General features: G+C 36.6%; 3 protein-coding genes and 1 long non-coding RNA gene across 9 annotated transcripts; 1 reads left to right on the top strand and 3 right to left on the bottom strand.

Annotated features, from left to right (window-relative positions):
- Positions 1 to 302: 302 nt before the first annotated feature.
- LOC108809263 (probable serine/threonine-protein kinase SIS8) lies at positions 303 to 5739 on the bottom strand. Of its 2 annotated transcripts, XM_018581411.2 has the most exons (13): positions 4694 to 5733; positions 4101 to 4541; positions 3759 to 3862; positions 2385 to 3499; positions 2258 to 2298; positions 2102 to 2170; positions 1898 to 1998; positions 1625 to 1703; positions 1436 to 1534; positions 1289 to 1357; positions 1105 to 1154; positions 831 to 1007; positions 303 to 718 (listed from the first exon to the last, which is right to left on the bottom strand). In XM_018581411.2, exons 1-13 carry the CDS (start codon positions 5186 to 5188, stop codon positions 586 to 588), a joined length of 2973 nt encoding a protein of 990 aa, XP_018436913.2. In that variant the 5' UTR covers positions 5189 to 5733; the 3' UTR covers positions 303 to 585. The 2 variants fall into 2 exon arrangements, 1 of the variants encoding a protein (XP_018436913.2); XR_008945134.1 differs by lacking the exons at positions 303 to 718; positions 831 to 1007; positions 1105 to 1154; positions 1625 to 1703 and having other exon boundaries at positions 4694 to 5739.
- A 3780-nt stretch (positions 5740 to 9519) lies between these two features.
- LOC108844336 (mitogen-activated protein kinase 8) lies at positions 9520 to 12970 on the top strand. 4 transcript variants are annotated; one of them, XM_057008921.1, is made up of 12 exons: positions 9521 to 9695; positions 9894 to 10009; positions 10377 to 10785; positions 10861 to 10988; positions 11070 to 11129; positions 11206 to 11355; positions 11459 to 11614; positions 11708 to 11845; positions 11956 to 12029; positions 12118 to 12240; positions 12328 to 12526; positions 12655 to 12970. In XM_057008921.1, exons 2-12 carry the CDS (start codon positions 9992 to 9994, stop codon positions 12721 to 12723), a joined length of 1524 nt encoding a protein of 507 aa, XP_056864901.1. In that variant the 5' UTR covers positions 9521 to 9695; positions 9894 to 9991; the 3' UTR covers positions 12724 to 12970. The 4 variants fall into 4 exon arrangements, with proteins under 4 accessions (XP_056864897.1, XP_056864901.1, XP_056864899.1 ...); XM_057008919.1 differs by having other exon boundaries at positions 9812 to 10009; XM_057008917.1 differs by having other exon boundaries at positions 9520 to 10009; positions 12328 to 12559.
- On the bottom strand, positions 12895 to 18738 carry LOC108837362 (GDSL esterase/lipase ESM1). 2 transcript variants are annotated; one of them, XM_057008930.1, is made up of 5 exons: positions 18299 to 18738; positions 14078 to 14196; positions 13796 to 13996; positions 13429 to 13696; positions 12895 to 13341 (listed from the first exon to the last, which is right to left on the bottom strand). In XM_057008930.1, the coding sequence occupies exons 1-5, from the start codon at positions 18573 to 18575 to the stop codon at positions 13058 to 13060; spliced, it is 1149 nt and encodes a 382-aa protein (XP_056864910.1). In that variant the 5' UTR covers positions 18576 to 18738; the 3' UTR covers positions 12895 to 13057. The 2 variants fall into 2 exon arrangements, with proteins under 2 accessions (XP_056864910.1, XP_056864904.1); XM_057008924.1 differs by having other exon boundaries at positions 13411 to 13696; positions 18299 to 18736.
- LOC130511639 (uncharacterized) lies at positions 16878 to 18288 on the bottom strand. Its single transcript, XR_008945133.1, has 2 exons — positions 17512 to 18288; positions 16878 to 17308 (listed from the first exon to the last, which is right to left on the bottom strand). It is a non-coding gene; the product is annotated as an uncharacterized LOC130511639 (long non-coding RNA).
- Positions 18739 to 18834: the final 96 nt, after the last annotated feature.

Below are 18834 nucleotides of genomic sequence, written 5' to 3'. Positions count from 1 at the left end.
GGTTTGAGCTTGTCCTAATCCTAATAGATATCATAACTTTAGATAACTCCTAAATCTATTATGTATCTTTATCTATAACTACCACTTTAGATAACTCCTAAATCTATTATGTATCTTTATCTATAACTCGGTAGGATTAGGATGAATCTTCTAGCTTAGGTTTTCTTGGGCTTCAAGCTTATCCCAACAGTTTTGAACCCACCACAAATGCCAATGGCTTCTTTCTCTTTGTTTTCAAATGTGTCTACCAACACTTTAAAGGTCTTCCTATCATTGTAATAACAGTCAAAGTATCATTGAAATAAACGAGTTTGTTCCCAACAAGGTAAATGATGATGAATTCTTTTGAATTTTGTACATGAGAGTCTAGCATTCAAAGTTCAATTCTCAATGTTTCACTATTACCAAAATAATTTTCTTTTCCTTTCTTTTTTTTCTTTTTCCTTTTCTGCATTCTTCCTTTTTACAGTTTGTTACGCAAAAAAAAAAAACATTGGGAAAGTCCACATGAACCAGCACACCACAACAAAACATGCACAGAATGATCCCACCATCATCAATTTAGTCATCTTCTTCAACTCTCTATTATTGTTCCTGATCAGTGATCATTGACGAAGAACTGGGAATAGCTCTTTGTATGTTTGGACTCATTATAGGTTTCTGTAGCTGCTTTAGAGAGTTCATAATCTCTGCAAAACTTGGTCTTAACCTTGGATCCCTAACAAACAAACAAAAATTCAAGAGATTATAACCATTACAGACCAGAGCTAAATTCATTACGCAAACAAAAATGCTAACCATTCTACAACAAAGGTGACATTAACACTTACGTCTGCCAACATTTACTGATGATATCTGCAATTCGAGGATCCACAGATTCAGGAATTTCTAGTCGTCGATGTTGAAACCCAACCGCACCAACAACTTGCATTGGGTTCATCTTTCCCCATGGTTGCTGTAACGTAAAGAGTTCCCATAGAATTACTCCATAGCTGTACACATCACACCTGTTTTTTTCACATGATGGATCTGTTTTTTTAAAAGGGAACACCACGTGTATAAAAAAAGTAGAAAGCAGTTAAGCAGGTGCTTTACAATACGTACTTTTCATCCGCAGGTTCATTTCTAAGTACTTCTGGAGCCATCCACTCAGCCTGAAATGAGCACACACTTAAATTAAACCTAGCTCAGAATCAATGTACTAGCAAGTAAGAGATCAAGTTGTTTCTGATAAAAGCAAATTTGTTCCTCGGTTTGATGAAGTAGTGAATTTCTTCTAGCAACTTACCGTGCCTGCTGTTGACTTTGAAGAGAGGTATGTGCTTAGTTTCATTCTAGACAATCCAAAATCGCACACCTGAGAAATATGTAAAGGGCATTACAGAGATATGATAACATAAGTGTTGTTGGAGAGAAAAGAGAAAGGACTACTGACCTTGACAACCCAGTTTTTGTCAACTAGAAGGTTTGGAGATTTAAGATCACGATGGACAATTACTGGATTACAGCTGTGTAAATAATTCATTCCACGAGCCTGCAAAGGTTGGGAAGCTTTTTTGGTAAGACACAATCAAGAAGATACAAATAGAGGTAAAAGGAGTGCAAGTGAAATTAGTAATAATACAGCATCTAGAGCCATCCTCAGACGCTTTCGCTCATCTAATTGGTTATTAGGCCTGTGGAGTAACCTATACAAGCTACCTCTGCACAAGCAATTTTTCCTTCAAATTTGTGAAAAGATGTAAAGCAAAGACGCAAGGAAAGTACACACAGAAAAAGAGACTGAGGCGTCTGAGCTCTGCTCATTAATGGATGGGAGAGGGCCAGTTATCATTAAAGATATGCCAATCATATAAACGTGAAAACAATTGAACTGTGAAAGAATCATAACATATACCTAGGAAGAAATTCTGTAACAATTGAGAGGTTTGGTGGACGGGTTACAGCTCCCATGAAGAGAACAATGTTAGGGTGTCTGAGCCTTCTCATCATCCGGACCTTGCATCAAATTCAAATGAAATGTTAAAAAATCAATCACTTAGCGATAAAGATTTGAAACTTGAAAGGGTACTAGAATTTCCAGAGAAGAAAAAGCTTGTACCTCACTTCTGAATTCCTCCAGTGCCTCTCCGGTAATATCTTGGTCAATGAACTTCTTGACAGCCACTGCCTACCAAATCAAGAGTTTTAACGTTATTGAAATAAAAATCAAATTTACCATTTCTCTAAGGTTGTCAGCCAATAAAGAGCTACTCACAGTTCCATGCCAATCTCCCCTATACACCTCTCCATATGATCCTGCATAAAGAAAGATAAAACTAAAATACTTATTTGTTGTAGAACTAGTTACACTAATACATATAGTAGAGAGTAAAAGTAAGTACCCAGTCCGATACGCTCAGCCACAGTAACTTCCTCCCACAAAATCTCGCATTCAGCCACATCATCAATTGCAGCATCAGATTTTGAACTTTCATTGCCAGTAGATCTGTCGGATATTCTTTCTCCTCCTGAACTTGGCCCGTAAAGCCCACCAGAACCACCATCCTCATTGCTTTGTGAATCTAGTTCAAGCTGCCTGCCCACTGCTGCAGCTGTCGCCACAACTGCGGCAGCAGCTGCGACAGAAAGTTCTAAGGTGGAGGAATCCGAGTTTGCTGACTTGGCGGCAGCAACAACCATGGAAGATGCAACAACAGCAGCTGCAGCTACAGCAACAGGAACATTTCTGGAATAGTCGGTAGATGTTTCAGAGTGTGAAGAATCAGACAAAGGACCCAGAGGTCCTGAATGTTCACGTTGATCATGAGTATTTGCTTTAGATTGCGGCCTTGGGAGTGGAGGCAGAAACCTAACAGGACCAAGATTGCTCTGGACTCTTCCTTGTTGAATTGTTCCAAAATCTCCCCCTTTCTCATCACTGGATTCAGCTACAGGTTTGAATTCAATTGTTGCCTCCATTGACTCTGAATAAGCTTCAGAAAACAAATTTCGAGGAGCAACAACTCCACTTTCAAGTAATACGTCATGAAGCTTCTGAGCTAGGTGAGGATTCTCTTTGGCAGCATCGATCATATATTGTGAAACATCTTTCACTTTCATCCTGCGTCCAGCTGGAGAGCTAACACCTTCAGTCCAAGAAGGCGATCTGGCATGAGTGAAAGAATGAGTAGGTTTGCTGGAAAGATGTTGAACTGGAGCCTTTTGACTTCCCACAGCTTCTTTAAAAGTATTTTCACGGATCATGAGATCCCCTCCACCTTCAGGATGTTGCTTTTCCTCCCAGGAACCCTTGGTCCTAGAGGGATGTTCTGCTGACCAAGATTCTGCGGGCTCTTCAAATGAGGTCTCAACCCAACTGCTGGAAGAAGCTACATGAGATGAATCGACGTCCCTGGGACTAGCAGAGTAGACAGACTCGTCATAGTCCATTTGTAGCCCAGCTGCATCAGCGGGGATGAGGGTGCCTGGATCTCCCATGAGATCAACAATGTACTCCCTGAAGTTCACATATTCATTCGTTAGGAAAATACATTGCAACTGTATATTGAAATTGCAGCAAAAAACAAACTCAATCATGCTTTCATTTCATAAACCAAGAAAGTTTTATCTAATCTCAGTATTAGATTTTAACTTTGATAGATGCGAGTTAGCTATATAATGTCCATTTTTATGTACACACACATTTTCCTCTACACATGTTAGAGAAATTGTTAAATATAGAAACATAACGAATTTTATTTTAATATGAACGTCACCTGCCATCATCAGTCTTAATGGAGTTCATTGCCACATCATCCGAACCGGTATATTGCTGGCCTTTGACTATTCGACAAGGAACACCAACACTATCACACAAAACCTACAAAGTCTCATAAGAAAGAAGAAACAAAAAACACCACACTGCGTTTTAGAGGTGCAGTAAGCTTTGTCTGTAATATGCATAAAGTCATACAAACTAGGGACTTTTAAACAAAATTTCAACGGAACATGCACCGAACTAGTAAGAAGCTCAACGGTCACAAGAATAAAAAATGCATTTCCCTCTTATGCTAATAATTTTCACAGAGAGCAAAAGTAAGAGAGAGCAAGGTACATACTTTGAACAACAAGGCGCGGTGACGAGCCAATCCAATAGTTAGAGAACCAAGGGGTAAGACCATGCTAGAGAGGGTTGCTTTCAGACTGTAGCTCAGACTCCACCAAGCTCTTAATGTGCTATCTGGGTCTACGACTGGTCCACCCATGTAATCTCCAACTAAAACCGCCAGCTTCTTTACCAATTCACTGTTCATGAAGCCTGAAGAAGACACTGACTTTGATTTCGCTGCAATATCAAGAGCCATCTGTTCAAGTCTCAACAGGTTAGAGTCTTTGTTTCTGTCCACTAGAACAGCTTCCCAAGTAACACCATCTGAGACAAGTGTCCCCTGAAGATCAACTAAGGGAGGTAACTTTTCCAAGGAAGATTCATTTATCACTCCACGCAGGTCGTAGAAACCATCCACGATCTTGTCATCATAGCCCAGACAGTTATAATGCTGCCAAAAAAAAAACATCAATATTCCATGAGTTCTATAGCCGATAAGCAACTTAGCTTCTCTTGTATCTAACAGAGTCTATCACTCTAAGCAGAAAAAAATGAAAACTTTGGAACTGTTTCTATTTCTGGCAAAGAAGTCAAAAGCCTTACCCAGTATCTATACGCCATGAGTTCAGCTGGAGAATTCTCAGGAGCAGGAGGACGAGAACCCAAACTGAACTGCTTAATAGCCTCAATCTGAGCAGCTTCAGGATCCTCCCTAGCACTCAGCTCAAGAGCCAGCTGTATCTGATACTCTTCCTCAACCTCAGGATCCTTACCACCAGGTTCAGACACAACGGGAGCACCACCACCACCAGGTTCCAAGCTCGTCTCATCACCCCCTCTGTTACTACTATTAGCATTGGAAGAAGCTGACGGGATAGAGCCTTTCCTCTGAGCAACAGAGCTTAACCAATTCGAAAACCCCGCAAAGGGTTTGAACTCGGGGTTGTTCTTGCTCTCCTGAGACCTCGATGAATCTGAAGGAGACGGCTCTGCGTCGCTGGACTTGTTGCTCCGGTTCGAGATCGAGCCTTCTCCGTCTTCGCGTTGATTAGGTGCGATACGCAGCTTTTTTAGAAACTTCTTCATGTTCATCTTCATACTCGGAATGCTAGAGCAGCGAGCATCGGTCTGTGAACTTCTCCATCGCTCAGAGTCAACAGAGAAATGAGAAAAGGAGAAAACTTTTTGTGGTAATAAACCCTAATTAGCACGACCCGGAGATCCGTCCAGATCAACGGCTCGTCGGATCCTAATCGAACTGCTAGCAGAAGGAGGGAACTTTAAACTGGATCCAAATCGAGCAAAGACTCTCTCAAACGCAAGTTGAGAAAGATGAGATTTTTATCGCGAGCAGAGAGACGAAAGGTAGTTACTTTTCTTCGGATTTCGAAAAGCTGATCAAAGCCCAGTAACGAGAAAGAGATGAAAGCTTCGAGCTTTGAGCAAGTAAACGAATCCTCTCTCTCTCTCTCTCTCTCTCTCTCTCTCTCTCTATTGAAGAAAGTCCACGATAGATAGGCCACTTTCTCTTCTCTTTCTCTTAAAGTCCGACAAAATCAACTTAAAATTAACGTAAAACTGAGGAGTAGATAGATTACTAGGGAAGTGGATTCTTGAGCTGGAGACTTGAATTTTTTTTTTCTTTTTTTTTCGTGCAATTTTTGTGACATGCAAAAATAAAAGCATTACCTTTTTCCACTCCACATTTTCCTCATTTTATTCAACATCAGATTTTTTTTTTAAATAGTAATTTATTAGAAATAACAAGTGGAATTAGAAATATATATATATAATATCTTATCTCATGAGTTCTGTAGAAAAGAAAACTATTTTGTTTTCACTTTTATTTTATAGTTTAGTTTTCCAGTCTAGCAAAACAAAACTAACAATTTGTCTTTCTTGTTCAAAACAAAATAAATCCAGAGACTCAATTATGTTATAAAACTAGATTCTAATTTGTACAACTAGCAAATAATTAAGCAATCTAAAAACTTATCTAATTCATTTTTAATGAAATAAAGATTATGAAATATTTTTTTTAATTAGAAGAATAAATCGCAAAATTATTTTTGATCGTGCTTTCCATAATCATTATTCCTTTTCGCGTATCTGGATTTATTAAAATAGTTCATTTAAATAAAAATTGTCTTTAGGCTATAAAAATGCTTAGATCACCACTTTGATGTCTTAATAGTTAACTAGATTTTGACCCGTCCTTAAAAGGGCGGGTATATTCTTTTATTTTAAATTTAGTTTTTTTATATTTGTTTTTTTTTGATTATATTTGTATATTTTTTAATCATATTTGTGTATAAATTTAGATCAAAATATATTGTAATTTAAAAATTGATCCGGTATACGCACGGTTAAGGCTGAGTTGCGGGTCGAACTCATCCCGCTGACCCGCCAACCGGCGGATTTTCAACTTTGTTTTGGTTAAAAATATGATCCGTACAACCTGCAAACAAATAATATTGTACATGCATCCGCTGCACTTAATTTTGTGGTTATCCGTAGGTTATATACATATTTTAAAAAATCATTATATATTTAATTACTATATAAAAGTATATTTATAATAAAAAAATTATACATGACTTAAATATTAAATTATTATTTTTAAATTCTTGTATTTAAAAAAATATTTACTTTTTTAATTTTTTTTTAGTAATTTGCTGGTTGACGGATAGCCGCGATCCAAAATCCACCAACTCATACTAAGCCCGCATAAAAAAACTCATAACCCGCATCCGCAAATCAATTTTCAAATAGTTGAGAGAAAAATAATTAGTTAGTGAAAGGATTCAACAATTTTTTAAGTAAATTTTTTGGTAGTAATTTCCTTTTAATAGTACAGATGAGGTACAATGTTGTTTTAAATTAATTTCACACCATCATTCGATACAAAAAATTATATAAATATTAGTAATAAAAACAGTGGTTTATACAAATCTTTCTTACGCACATATTTAAAATGTTAGAAGTCAACGGTTTAGATTATAGTAACATTTAAAGTCAATAACAGTAATATACTTTATTTAAACGAAGGAGAATCTTTTTAAGTTGCTATAAAATAGGTTAGTTATAATATTTTGTTATATGTAATAGGTTGGACTAAAAAAATGAAAGGGTCCTAAATAACTTGCATAAGTCGACTTTTCAAGACTGATTCCCTTTTAATAGAATAGATAATCCCATGACATTCTTTCTCAACAAAAAAAACTCCCATGACATATCGTCATGAGCTATTACAATTTACATTTGATTGGTTTTACAGAACCAAAAAAAAATCAATACCTTTTCTTCACCAATAAAATGATTGTTCCAAATTAATGCCATACTGGCTGATGCCAAATTAATGCCACGTCATTGTTATCCACAGAGAAAATAAATTGGGAAGAAGGTCTCTGGCCTTCCAATTGGCAAATTAGGCGTCATCGCCGCCAGGGACCACCCTATCCCACCAAGCAGTTTGCTTCTTCTCACGAAAAATAATGTTTTTAAAAGCGTTGACAATTAAAAAAATAATTAAATTCCATCAAGGACAAACCAACTATACATAAATAAAATGAAGTTTCTCATTATCAAAACAAAAAAGGAGGAAGTATTTAGCCTTCTTCACTCCTTGTAATGTCATTATGGCTATCTCGTGTCTCTTATAAACTCGTTTGTTGCTTGCAAAGTTAGTGATAGCATATAGGTCATAATGAGAACAGTCTGAGTAGAGAACTGAGATCTTTGCTGGGTGCTAAAAGCGGATTGCATGAGTCAAACTAAATACCAAGTACTAGGATTAATGGACAAGTCAAAAAATTATAAGGGAATAAGCTGAGAAAAGACATGACAGTATCAAGTTTCATTTATACGTTATATATTGAAGACTGTATATATATATATATATATATATATATATATATGCATAATGCATACAACATCGTAAGGGAATATATGGTTGGTTTTGGTTTGGGGACACTAGTGAGTAATGAGGAGGCTAGTCTATGCTCGATTATAAATGATCTAAACCCAATACCAGAAACATTTAAAAGTCTCGAGCTTAATTGAGCAAGTAGACATACCCTCATTAACTTTCGTTTTTTTTTTTTTTCTTATCATTTGAAATACATGTTGCTGTTGCAGTGTTGCGGTGTATCTCGTGAGTCCGTACTAGCTTCAAAAGCGATCGAGGACGAGTCAAAGTAAATCTCAGTCAAAAACCCCAAGACCAAGGTTGAAAAGGACACTCAAAAGTACAGAAGAAAGAGATTGATGGACCAGTAGTAACTAGTCTTTAGTAGGCGAGGGTCGTCCTTTTAAGCTCAGCACTTTCATCAGTTTCTCACCTTCCGGTTCTAGTTTTCTAAGTTTGCATAACCTAGAAATTACCTTAAAAATAATCTCTGAAAAGCTTTCTTGTCAACATATAACGATGAGTTCCTCATCGAGTTCTTTTGCATCAAAGAGGTGTCTAGCTCCACAACCGAAGGTCATTCTCAGGGTCACAGACCAAGAGGACGGAGGGCTACGTGTCTACAGAGTTGGTACTCATGCACATCTGAAAAAACTAATGCTTGATTACTGCCAACGGAGAAACTTAGAGTACGGGACTCTTAGGTTCATCTTTAAAGGTCGTTTCCTTAGTCTAAGACAGACTCCTGCTCAGCTCATGATGAAAGATGACGATATCATCGAGGCGGTCATGGATGATGGAAGAGGCTAGCAGTGCAGGTCCTAACGACGCCGCTTGATCACCGCGGAACAAACAAAACGGTTTCTAGTCACTTTTTCTAGAGTTTCATAACTAGAGTAATTTTAATTTGTTGCCGGTTCAGTTTGTTGTGTCGCATTTAGTAGTTTGAACCTTGTCGAGTGATTTTGATCAGTAAGAATGTAAGATTAACTATTTTGGATAGGCAAACAAAGCTTATTTATTTATTTTCCATCAAATTAAATGATATGAATTATGGAAGTTATTATTTTAGCTACAGCATTTTATAGTCTCATCTAAAACTATGTTGATTTGAACTCTATATTTTTATTTAAAACTTCTACCAGACACCTTAAAATCACCACAAATCTCTCAAAATCCACTAATAATTAAGATATTTTCGATAACATGGAATTTTAAAATACATTTTAAAATAAAAAAACTTAATAAATTGGTTTAAAAAATATTTAAAAACATTTTTAAATAATAATTAATTTTATTATTTTAATAAAATTAGTTCAGTTCTGAATAAAGACCGATAAAATCTGCAAAGAAAAAAAGAAGACTTATACACCACTACAAAGCCCATAATAAATGCATGCCAACTGGGCCACATCAATAACCCGAATCCGGTTGGTATGAAACCGGTAATATCAAACCGGGTCGTTGAATTATTCGGACGTTTTAAATATACACCTTTTTGTTCTTCCCTCTCTCTCTCTCTCTCTAATCAATTAGGGAAAAAAAAATCTGATCATGATAGTAGAAAACAATAATAATTGAAAGAAAAATAGAAAAGACAAAAGAGAGAGAAGAACATGGTCTCCAACACCGAAGGATGCGGCGAGAAAGATGCTGAGATAATTGTTTGGCTGAGCTGAAATTCGGAAACCCAATATCGTAAATTACCAATCTTTTTTTTTTGTTTAATCAGTATTTTTCTAATCTAAGTAGTGGTTTGGTTGATGGGTGGTGGTGGGAATCTCGTCGACGGTGTTCGTCGTTGGCTTTTTCAGCGTCCTTCTTCTTCTTCCAATAATAATCAAAACGAACCCATTCTTCTCTCCTCTGCTACTTTCTCTAATCGAGATCAATCAGGTGACGACGCTGGAGATTTGAACGAGCTTGTTGTTACTGAAGATTTCGATTTTACTGGGTTAAAGCTTCTCAAGGTTCCTAAACGTAATCACTTACCCATGGATCCTCAAAAGAAGGTTCCTTTTCTTCTCTTCTTGTTACTCTTCTTTCTATTTTTGTTTGGTGATGAATTGGTCGAATGTTTTGTCGGAAATGTAGACATGATTTGATTGAACTCGATGCAGTTTGGTCTGAAAGTTATTGTCTTCTGTCTGCCCTTGTTGATTGACATTTGATTGACCTTTTGTTTTGTTGTCTTAATGTTCCATGTTCTTTGCTCCTTCTCATCCTTGTTTCTATTTATGTGATTTGGTGTTTTGTTCTCTTTTATGTTCTTTTATGAACAAAAAAGTTACAATGTCAGTTGTTTTTTGTTGTTCCATTTGATTGTTCCTGTTGTTCATAGAATCGAACTCAACGGATCATATGAATTGTATTCTTCAGGCTGTGCACGAAGCTGAGTTCTTCACGGAGTACGGAGAAGCAAACAGGTACCAAGTTCAAGAAGTCGTTGGTAAAGGAAGCTACGGCGTTGTGGCTTCTGCTCTAGACACACACACTGGCGAGAGAGTCGCCATCAAGAAGATCAACGATGTCTTCGAGCACGTCTCCGATGCTACTAGGATTCTCAGAGAGATCAAACTTCTACGGTTGCTTCGTCATTCGGATGTTGTGGAGATCAAACACATCATGCTTCCTCCTTCCCGCCGAGAGTTCCGGGATATTTACGTCGTGTTCGAGTTGATGGAATCTGATCTCCATCAGGTGATTAGGGCCAACGATGATTTGACTGCTGAGCATCATCAGTTTTTCTTGTATCAGCTTCTCCGTGGTCTCAAATACGTTCACGCAGGTTAGTTTTCTCTTGTGTATATGTTGTTCTCTTTTGACCCTTTTTTAAGATTCATTGAAGTGTTTTGTTTTGCAGCTAATGTGTTCCATAGGGATTTGAAACCAAAGAACATTCTAGCTAATGCTGATTGCAAATTGAAGATCTGTGATTTTGGACTCGCTCGTGTTTCTTTCAACGACGCCCCAACTGCTATATTCTGGACTGTGAGTCATCTCTTCAAGCAACTTATCTTTTTAGCTCCTTCATTGTTTGTAAACTCATTCCTTTTGTGTATACGTTTGTAGGATTATGTAGCTACTCGGTGGTATCGTGCCCCTGAACTCTGCGGATCGTTTTTCTCCAAAGTAAGATTCATTTTTTTCCACTGAACACAACTGCTATAGTTACCTAAGTGAACTTCTTTTTTTCATATTCTTCCAGTATACACCTGCGATTGATATCTGGAGTGTTGGTTGCATTTTTGCTGAAATGCTTCTTGGTAAACCTTTGTTCCCGGGGAAAAACGTGGTGCACCAATTGGATCTTATGACTGACTTTCTTGGCACTCCACCACCTGAGTCCATATCAAGGGTTAGTCACTCCAAAAAAAAAACATGTTACATATTTTTAGAGTGAGTTCATTTTTCTGTAATGAGATTTTTTTTTTTTTTTGGGAATCTTGAAATTTTGACAGATTAGGAATGAAAAGGCGAGGAGGTATCTTAGTAGCATGAGGAAAAAACAGCCAGTCCCTTTCTCTCATAAGTTCCCTAAAGCTGATCCTTTGGCTCTCCGCCTTCTTGAACGCCTGCTTGCCTTTGATCCCAAAGATCGTGTATCTGCTGAAGATGTAAGAGAGACACGTACCTTTTTGTTTATTTCCCATTTTCTTACACCGACTTAAAATTCTTATGTTTCATTGTTCTGCTTTGCTTACTTACAGGCACTATCTGATCCATATTTCAGTTGTCTGTCAAATTCAGACCGTGAACCATCAACACAACCAATCTCAAAGCTTGAGTTTGATTTTGAGAGAAAGAAATTAACAAAAGATGATGTCAGAGAATTAATCTACAGAGAGGTAAGACAAAAAAGCCTTTCTTCTTCTACACATTTTTTTTTCTCTCTCTCTCTGTTTTCGTTTATCTATTCTTCATGACAATCACTTATCTTTGGAAATTTTTGTATTAGATATTGGAATATCATCCCCAGATGTTGGAGGAATACAAGCGCGGTGGTGATCAGCTTAGCTTCATGTACCCTAGGTTAGCTCTAGTTAACATCTCAAAAACTATAAATCCTCAAACAAAAGAAAAAGTTGTGTAATGGATAGATCTTTTGTTGTTTGTGCAGTGGGGTTGATCGATTCAAGAGGCAATTTGCTTATCTTGAAGAAAATCAAGGCAAACCAGGAGCAGCAGCAGGAGGAGGAGGAAGAAGTACTGCACTTCATAGACATCATGCTTCCTTGCCAAGGTAATGCCTTTCGCAGACTCTCTCTCTTGCGCTCTTCTCTCTCTCTCTTTCTGAAAGACTATGCTTCTCTGTGATTGTGTGCTGCAGAGAGAGAGTTCCTGCTCAGAATGGTGAAACTGCAGAAGAAAGCAGTGATGTTGAGAGAAGAGCAGCAGCTGCTGTGGCTTCAACTTTGGAATCTGAGGAAGCAGAAAATGGAGGAGGTTACAGTGCTCGTAACCTCATGAAGAGTTCCAGTATCAGCGGTTCTAAATGCATTGGTGTCCAATCTAAAACTGACAAAGAGGTTAGTTAATTTTTTTTTTTTAACACATAAGAGGTTAATTAATATAAAGAGAGAGAGAAGAAAACAGAGTATCTTGAAAGGACCATGAAAATGGAGTTTACTTACTGTTCTGTTTTCTCTGCTCGCAGGATACCATAGCTGAGGCAGATGATGAAACAGTTACAGAGCTTACTGATAGAGTTTCTTCTCTTCAATGATTCTTAAAAAGAAATTTATAGTTCTTTTTTTTTTGTTGCTTTTGGTGAAAAAAAATTGGGTTCTCCATTTTTCTTTTCCCTTCTACCACAGCTATCTTCATGGTTGGGTTTGAATTGTTGTATTTAATAGTTCGGGGGTGCGAATGGGAACTTTAAATAAGAACATCGATCTCCCTTTATTTTTCTTTTTATGTATAAACTGATCTTTGAAGTTCTTTTTACATATTCAATTTGTTTCAGTATATAACATTTTAGGACACTGTGAATCGTTTAACTTTGTCCCTAGAGGATATATATCAGACATTGTTTGTAAAATATATACTAGTAGTTGTTTTCAAGTAGGATTAGTGGTGATGGAGGGCTTCCAGTACTCACGCATAGGCTCATTAAAAGGAAACACAATGAGCTCACGAAGGGTCATCGGCTGAACTACGTTAGTATCGGCTCCAAAGAAAAGATGAGCAAACTCCTCTTGTGCCTTCTCTGTGTTGTGACGTCCATCGAAGTAGAAGTAAGCCCTTTGGTACTCACATAGCTTCGACCGCACGTTTCCCATACCACACCCATACGCGTTGTGCGTCCCCACACCGCAACATGACGTGTTTGACACGTAAAACCCTGCTTAATGTATATATACCACATTAGTTTATTTTATACAGGGGCGTGTAAATGCGTTTTGTTACTTACTATAGCTTAGATTCGTACGTGTCCGTCGAAGAACGGCGTTATAGAAATCGAAGACCGTGAACTGAAAACCGGGATGTTCTTTAGCGAGATCGTTCAGAATCGGACCAATTTTATCGTTGTGTTGCTTAGCCAAATCGTTGAGTGGCTCGTAACACTCGTTGCCTGTCTTGTATTCTTGCCTCGAGATTGGTAAACATCCCAACCTACATGTGTAACAAAAATTATTTGCAAAATTATTTGCTAACAGTTGAATCGCGAACTTAGTCGCGTTTAAAGAGTACAACAACTGCAAATTCAAATTGTTTATGCATGTATGATGATGTATGTATAAATAAAATCATATAACATACGTCAAACGTGTTATTACATGTATAAAAACACTTACGCTGATGTCGTTCTTGAATTTGTTAGTAACGGAAGTGACAAAAGCTTGTTGCGCAGATATGTCTACGTTGAGTTTGTTCTTGGTGAAGTTTAAGTAGTCCTCGGTACCAACGTAGATCATAAACAACGACTTTCCGATGAAATCATCGGTCCATTTCGATTTCATACTTCTGAATTTAGCCACTTGTTGATTTAGTGTAATCTACAAATTTATGTTTGTGAACTTATTAGTTTAATAATTTGTTTTTTTTTAATTAAAAATATTAAGTGATGAAGGCCTTACGGATTCAGCCGGAGAACCGAGAATAGAAGCATCGGCGACGGCAAAGCTAGCTCCACGTGATACATCAACGCCTGGTTTAAACACCGGTGGGGTCTCTTTCGGAATGCTCATAAATTCAGCTATATGATCCTCCACCATGCGTAATTAATTACACATTTTAATGTTGCAAAAATAAGAGTTACTATCATGGTTTTCTAATAAGCAAAGTAGCAAACTACTACTATATATATTACTAGTGGTATGCCGGCGCTACGCGCCGGGTTTATACGTTATGTTATTTAATAAGCTTCAAACGTTTTCTTCGATCGTATTCTTGATGTTGCGTTCTTGTTGTAGTCTTTAGAGTAACTTGAAGATCATTACCAAAGTTGTCAGTCTTTCACTTCATTCATCACGTATTGAGATATTTTTTCAGTAAGGTATGTTGAATCAGGATGATGAATGGCATAGTATGATAACATGAAGTCCATGCTCTCAGTTATTGAGTCACTAAAATTATTTTGGTTGTCGATAATAGATGGTAGCTGGAAATCATTGACGAATTGTTGTGTGGTGGGTCTGTGGATGTAGTAGACTTGCAGTGTTTGTTTTGTGTTTCCGTTTGTAGATCTTCTCTGATGCGAGAGGTGATGAGTAATAAGTGAGAAGTACTTCTCTGATGCGAGAGGTGATGAGTAATAAGTGAGAAGTAACTCATTTTTGGATTGTTTGTGGCAGTTTAATGTTTTGTAGAAATGTATTATATAGTGCAAGTAAAAATAGTTTATTTGATTGATTGTATATATTTTTACAACTAATCAATACAGACCCATTATGTATAATATGATTTTATAGTTTATATGCATTAATTTTACTAATTCTTTTAAACTGTTGAATTGTTCTACTCGGTTATATATATACACACATAAATATAGACGTTTATATATACATATATTATGATGGGTTGGCAATGAAACATAGATATATAACAATAAAGGTGAATTAACTAAAAAAATCATTTGTTTGTCTATATAATATTGTTTTAATAATATTTTATTATTTATTACTTATTACTTATTAGTAGCAACTGAAGTTTAAACCATAGAATAATCGTTATTTTAGTTTCCTTATCACGGATACCATCCGAATAAATAGGTACATCGTATATGGGAATGGAATATTTTTGAAATTAAAAAAAAATATTTTTGAAATATTAATTATTTATTTTCCATCCATGAGACTTTGTCGTAAATGTCCATTGAGTTGGGCTTGGTAAAAAACGTGATGATTATTGTTTAGTAAATAAGTACTTTTAATGTCAGTGGCAGAAGATGTAATTATAATATTGAAATAAGAGTTAATTTTCAATTGTACTTCGGTTTTAATAGATTAGATTTATTTATTGGAGTTATTTGTTTGGGTTGAATTGACTTTTGTAAATGTGTTACAGTTTAGCTTTTAGACAGGGTTATGGGAGTTTTATTTGACCTGTCTTTTAGGTTAGTTTCCCTGGTTTTGTGTATTTTTTTTTGTAAGGCATTGTATATGAAGCAATTTTTTTTAGATTCAACATGTCTAGTAACTCTGTATAAAGTAATTTTTTAAAAAGATTCTGTTTGTTATTGTTTTACGTAGTATTTTAAAAATACGAAGAAAATTATGGGATTTTATTATCTTCGAAGATTTAAATACTTATTGGAGATGCTAATATACCGTGAGAAAATAAATTAAATATTCAAAATTTTTAGTAGTCTTTGGTTTAGGTAACCAATACATTTTTATTATCTATCGTAAGTTTTTATAAAGCCTGTTACATGCAATTTTTTTATCGCTTAGCTTTGCGTGTCGCTTAGCTTTAAATGAGTGAGTGAGTACTCTAGGAGTTCTGCCATATCGAAAGGGGTTCAAAGAAGCATTTCTCATTGGTCTTGTGCACATGAGCTTCAAAAGAAATTGCAGGAGGCCAGTAGTGAGAGCTTGGGACACGTTCAGAGGCTTGATGTTGCTGTTTCCAGTGAGTGGTATAGTCATCGCCTCATCGGCGAGCAGTAAAGCATAAATAAGACAACACAAAGATGATCGACCGTTGGTAGGATGAGGAGGGGTCGAAGACTTTTCCTTGCAAGCAGATTTATGACCGAGTAGTGATGGAGAAACACAGGCGATACCAGTCTCTTGTTGGTTGTGATTAGTTGTGATCAACAAATGCAATTATGTTTAAGAAGAAAAACAAATTGATAGGAGAGTATGCGACAGAAATAATACTTACATAACGTTAGGAAAAACTTTGGTAAATTTGAGCGATAAGAGTATATGCTTCTCCACACTGAAAAAACAAAAGTATTGTATCTAAAAAGAAAAGAGTTAAAGAGCTAATATAATGCAACAAAAAATTAAACTTTCATGTTCCAACAATAGGTTTGCACAGTATCTAGAGCAAATCAACTGTTACCAGTCCAAAGAATAAATACATGAAATCAGAAAAGCATATCTTCATGAACTATCCAGTGGGAATCTTAAAGAGAGCATTAAGAACAGAGGGGCGTACACAAACATCATCGCATCATTTACAGGGATGGTGTAGAGAGAGACTGAAAACAAATAGAATTCACCAAAATTCAAAATTCCATGTCCCCACCAAAGGTTCTTACAATGATTACCAATCCAAAAAACAAATATATGAAATCAAGCACGTATATGAATCATTGAGAACTGAAAGAGAAAATTAAGAACATATGGACGTATACGCTCATCATTGCATCATTTTTAATGTATCTATAATAATATCTATATAAATAGAGAGAGGGTCTAAGAGCTAATAAATAGCTACAAAAATTCAGAAGCAGAGTATTTACATAATCCAAAAATAATAATTCAGATCTAACTTTCTGAGCTAAACACAGTAATGAAAAACTGATCTGAGAATTTAAATCCACAGCTTTAGTATCAGCAAGTGAATACACACAAAAGAAAAAAAAGAATTAACCCCATTTACGGAGCTGAATAGTAAGCTCGATTAAGAGCTAGTACATCTGAACAATATTAGCAGCATTTCCGTGTGAATACAGAAGTGTTGTGATGGCCATAGGGTACCTGATGTACATGGAGACGTTGGTGCCTCGACGCTTGAGCAGAAGCACCGTTGCAGATTTTCTTGTAAGTGAATATATTCAACGGAAGAACCCAAACTTCGCCGCCTTGAAGTCCTGATGCCTCACATCTCTATCTTAGCAGACTCTTCTCTCTCTCTGCCTGTATATGGGAATCGTATTGGTAAGAGTTGAAAGTGGTCGCTGGAATTTCAGGAAGAAGACAAATATGGTGGCGATTATTGATAGCAAGGCAAATTAAATATCTAATAGTGTGATATCTGGATTGAAGGACATAAGGAGAGACTAATTAAATAGACTGAATGCTGATGAGAAACAACAACGATATAAAACCACACACATCACCTTTTCTTCAAGAAAGAGCAAGTCAATCCCCATCAGCTCTCCTCCATTCTTCCCATTACGGGCTTCCCAGAATCGAGTACAGATGAATGTCGGAGAGGATGAAAGCGGTTTCAAGGGAAACAAACAGGTGCACACAGATCTTAATGAAGGAGGAGTGGATTACTCAAGTGAAAAACTCAAAATAAAAGTCGGATTTAAGGAGTTGAGAGGAGTTACAGGTAGCAAAGGGACTGCTTAGTTTCTGTGAAAATTTGACGGTAAAGCATCCGCCGCAAGAGAAGAACGAAGAAGAAATCAGAATCTGGGCTTTTTTAAAAAAATATAAGGGAAACCCAAATAGAAGAATCAGGAAAAGATCAAAGCGACGCGCAGGAAAAAATTACGTGACATACACAGACGTCTCAGCGCATCGACACGTGTCGCAAAATGCCCCACCTCTCCAGAGCGACGTGGACGCAGGAAAAGGCAGATATGCCTACTTTATTGTTATAGATAGATTTTGATCTTTTTTTTTGTAAAATCTAATTTCACTTCCTTAGTCATTTACATTATATCATTTGGACGATCAAAATATGTATACATATTGTTTATAGTATGTAAGATTTGTTTATGTTATGATGTTTTATTAATTGTGAACGAAACAATTTCTCATCAGTCACAAATTTGTTATTCTGTTTCACATTTATTTTTTGTATATTTTCGTAATCAGAAAACGTTATCAACATTTTAATTTATATAGACTAATCAAAGCATAAACGAACGTATAAAATAGGAATATACAGCGTACCGATAAAATCGGGGACTATATGACCGTCAGAAAACTTGCCGTTAGGATCATCTCGCGATTTTCCGTACGGCCAAAAGCTCTGGGGAAGATTTTGTTTTTTGCTGAAAAACATTTTGTTCCCGGCGTCGAAGTATGAGTCTCCGAATGTAAGCAGCCCTACCGCCGGAATACCCTCACCGTGGCTCGCTGCCACGCCTACAGGTACCGGATTATAGAAGATGGTACTTAGTACCAATATCATCCTTAGAAGCTTGATCGAAATACATTTGCCTCCCATTTTTATTAGTTAAGTTATTAGAGAGATGATGGAGAAGAAAAACTCTGTTTCTTTTAACTAAGTGATTGCTGTTTAGCATATGCTACTCTTTTATTTAGGCTTTGGAAAAAAGCAAGCTCAAGCTAAGTCGCGTGTTTGTGTTGTCCTCCTAATTATCCCATGCGAAAAGTCGCAAATTATATAAAGTATACATTCACTTTCTCCTAGGCGTGCCACGTCGTCAATTGGATGAAGGAGAGTGTGACACCTATCCTCTTTT

Source organism: Raphanus sativus, chromosome 1, assembly GCF_000801105.2.
Source record: "Raphanus sativus cultivar WK10039 chromosome 1, ASM80110v3, whole genome shotgun sequence".
NCBI classification, from domain to species: Eukaryota; Viridiplantae; Streptophyta; class Magnoliopsida; order Brassicales; family Brassicaceae; genus Raphanus; species Raphanus sativus.
This window is presented reverse-complemented; position numbering and strand designations above follow the sequence as displayed.

Coding starts and splice junctions, on each gene's coding strand:
- LOC108809263 (XM_018581411.2), bottom strand. CDS start 5,188: ATGAAGATGAACATGAAGAAGTTTCTAAAAAAGCTGCGTATCGCACCT. Junction 1,999..2,101: donor TGGAGGAATTCAGAAGTGAG/GTACAAGCTTTT, acceptor ATTTGATGCAAG/GTCCGGATGATGAGAAGGCT. Junction 719..830: donor ATCAGTAAATGTTGGCAGAC/GTAAGTGTTAAT, acceptor TTTGTTTGTTAG/GGATCCAAGGTTAAGACCAA.
- LOC108837362 (XM_057008924.1), bottom strand. CDS start 18,575: ATGGGAGGCAAATGTATTTCGATCAAGCTTCTAAGGATGATATTGGTA. Junction 13,997..14,077: donor TCGGTTCTCCGGCTGAATCC/GTAAGGCCTTCA, acceptor ATAAATTTGTAG/ATTACACTAAATCAACAAGT. Junction 13,697..13,795: donor AATTCAAGAACGACATCAGC/GTAAGTGTTTTT, acceptor TTGAATTTGCAG/TTGTTGTACTCTTTAAACGC.
- LOC108844336 (XM_057008916.1), top strand. CDS start 9,761: ATGGGTGGTGGTGGGAATCTCGTCGACGGTGTTCGTCGTTGGCTTTTT. Junction 11,615..11,707: donor ATCGTGTATCTGCTGAAGAT/GTAAGAGAGACA, acceptor GCTTACTTACAG/GCACTATCTGATCCATATTT. Junction 11,846..11,955: donor GAGAATTAATCTACAGAGAG/GTAAGACAAAAA, acceptor TTTTTGTATTAG/ATATTGGAATATCATCCCCA.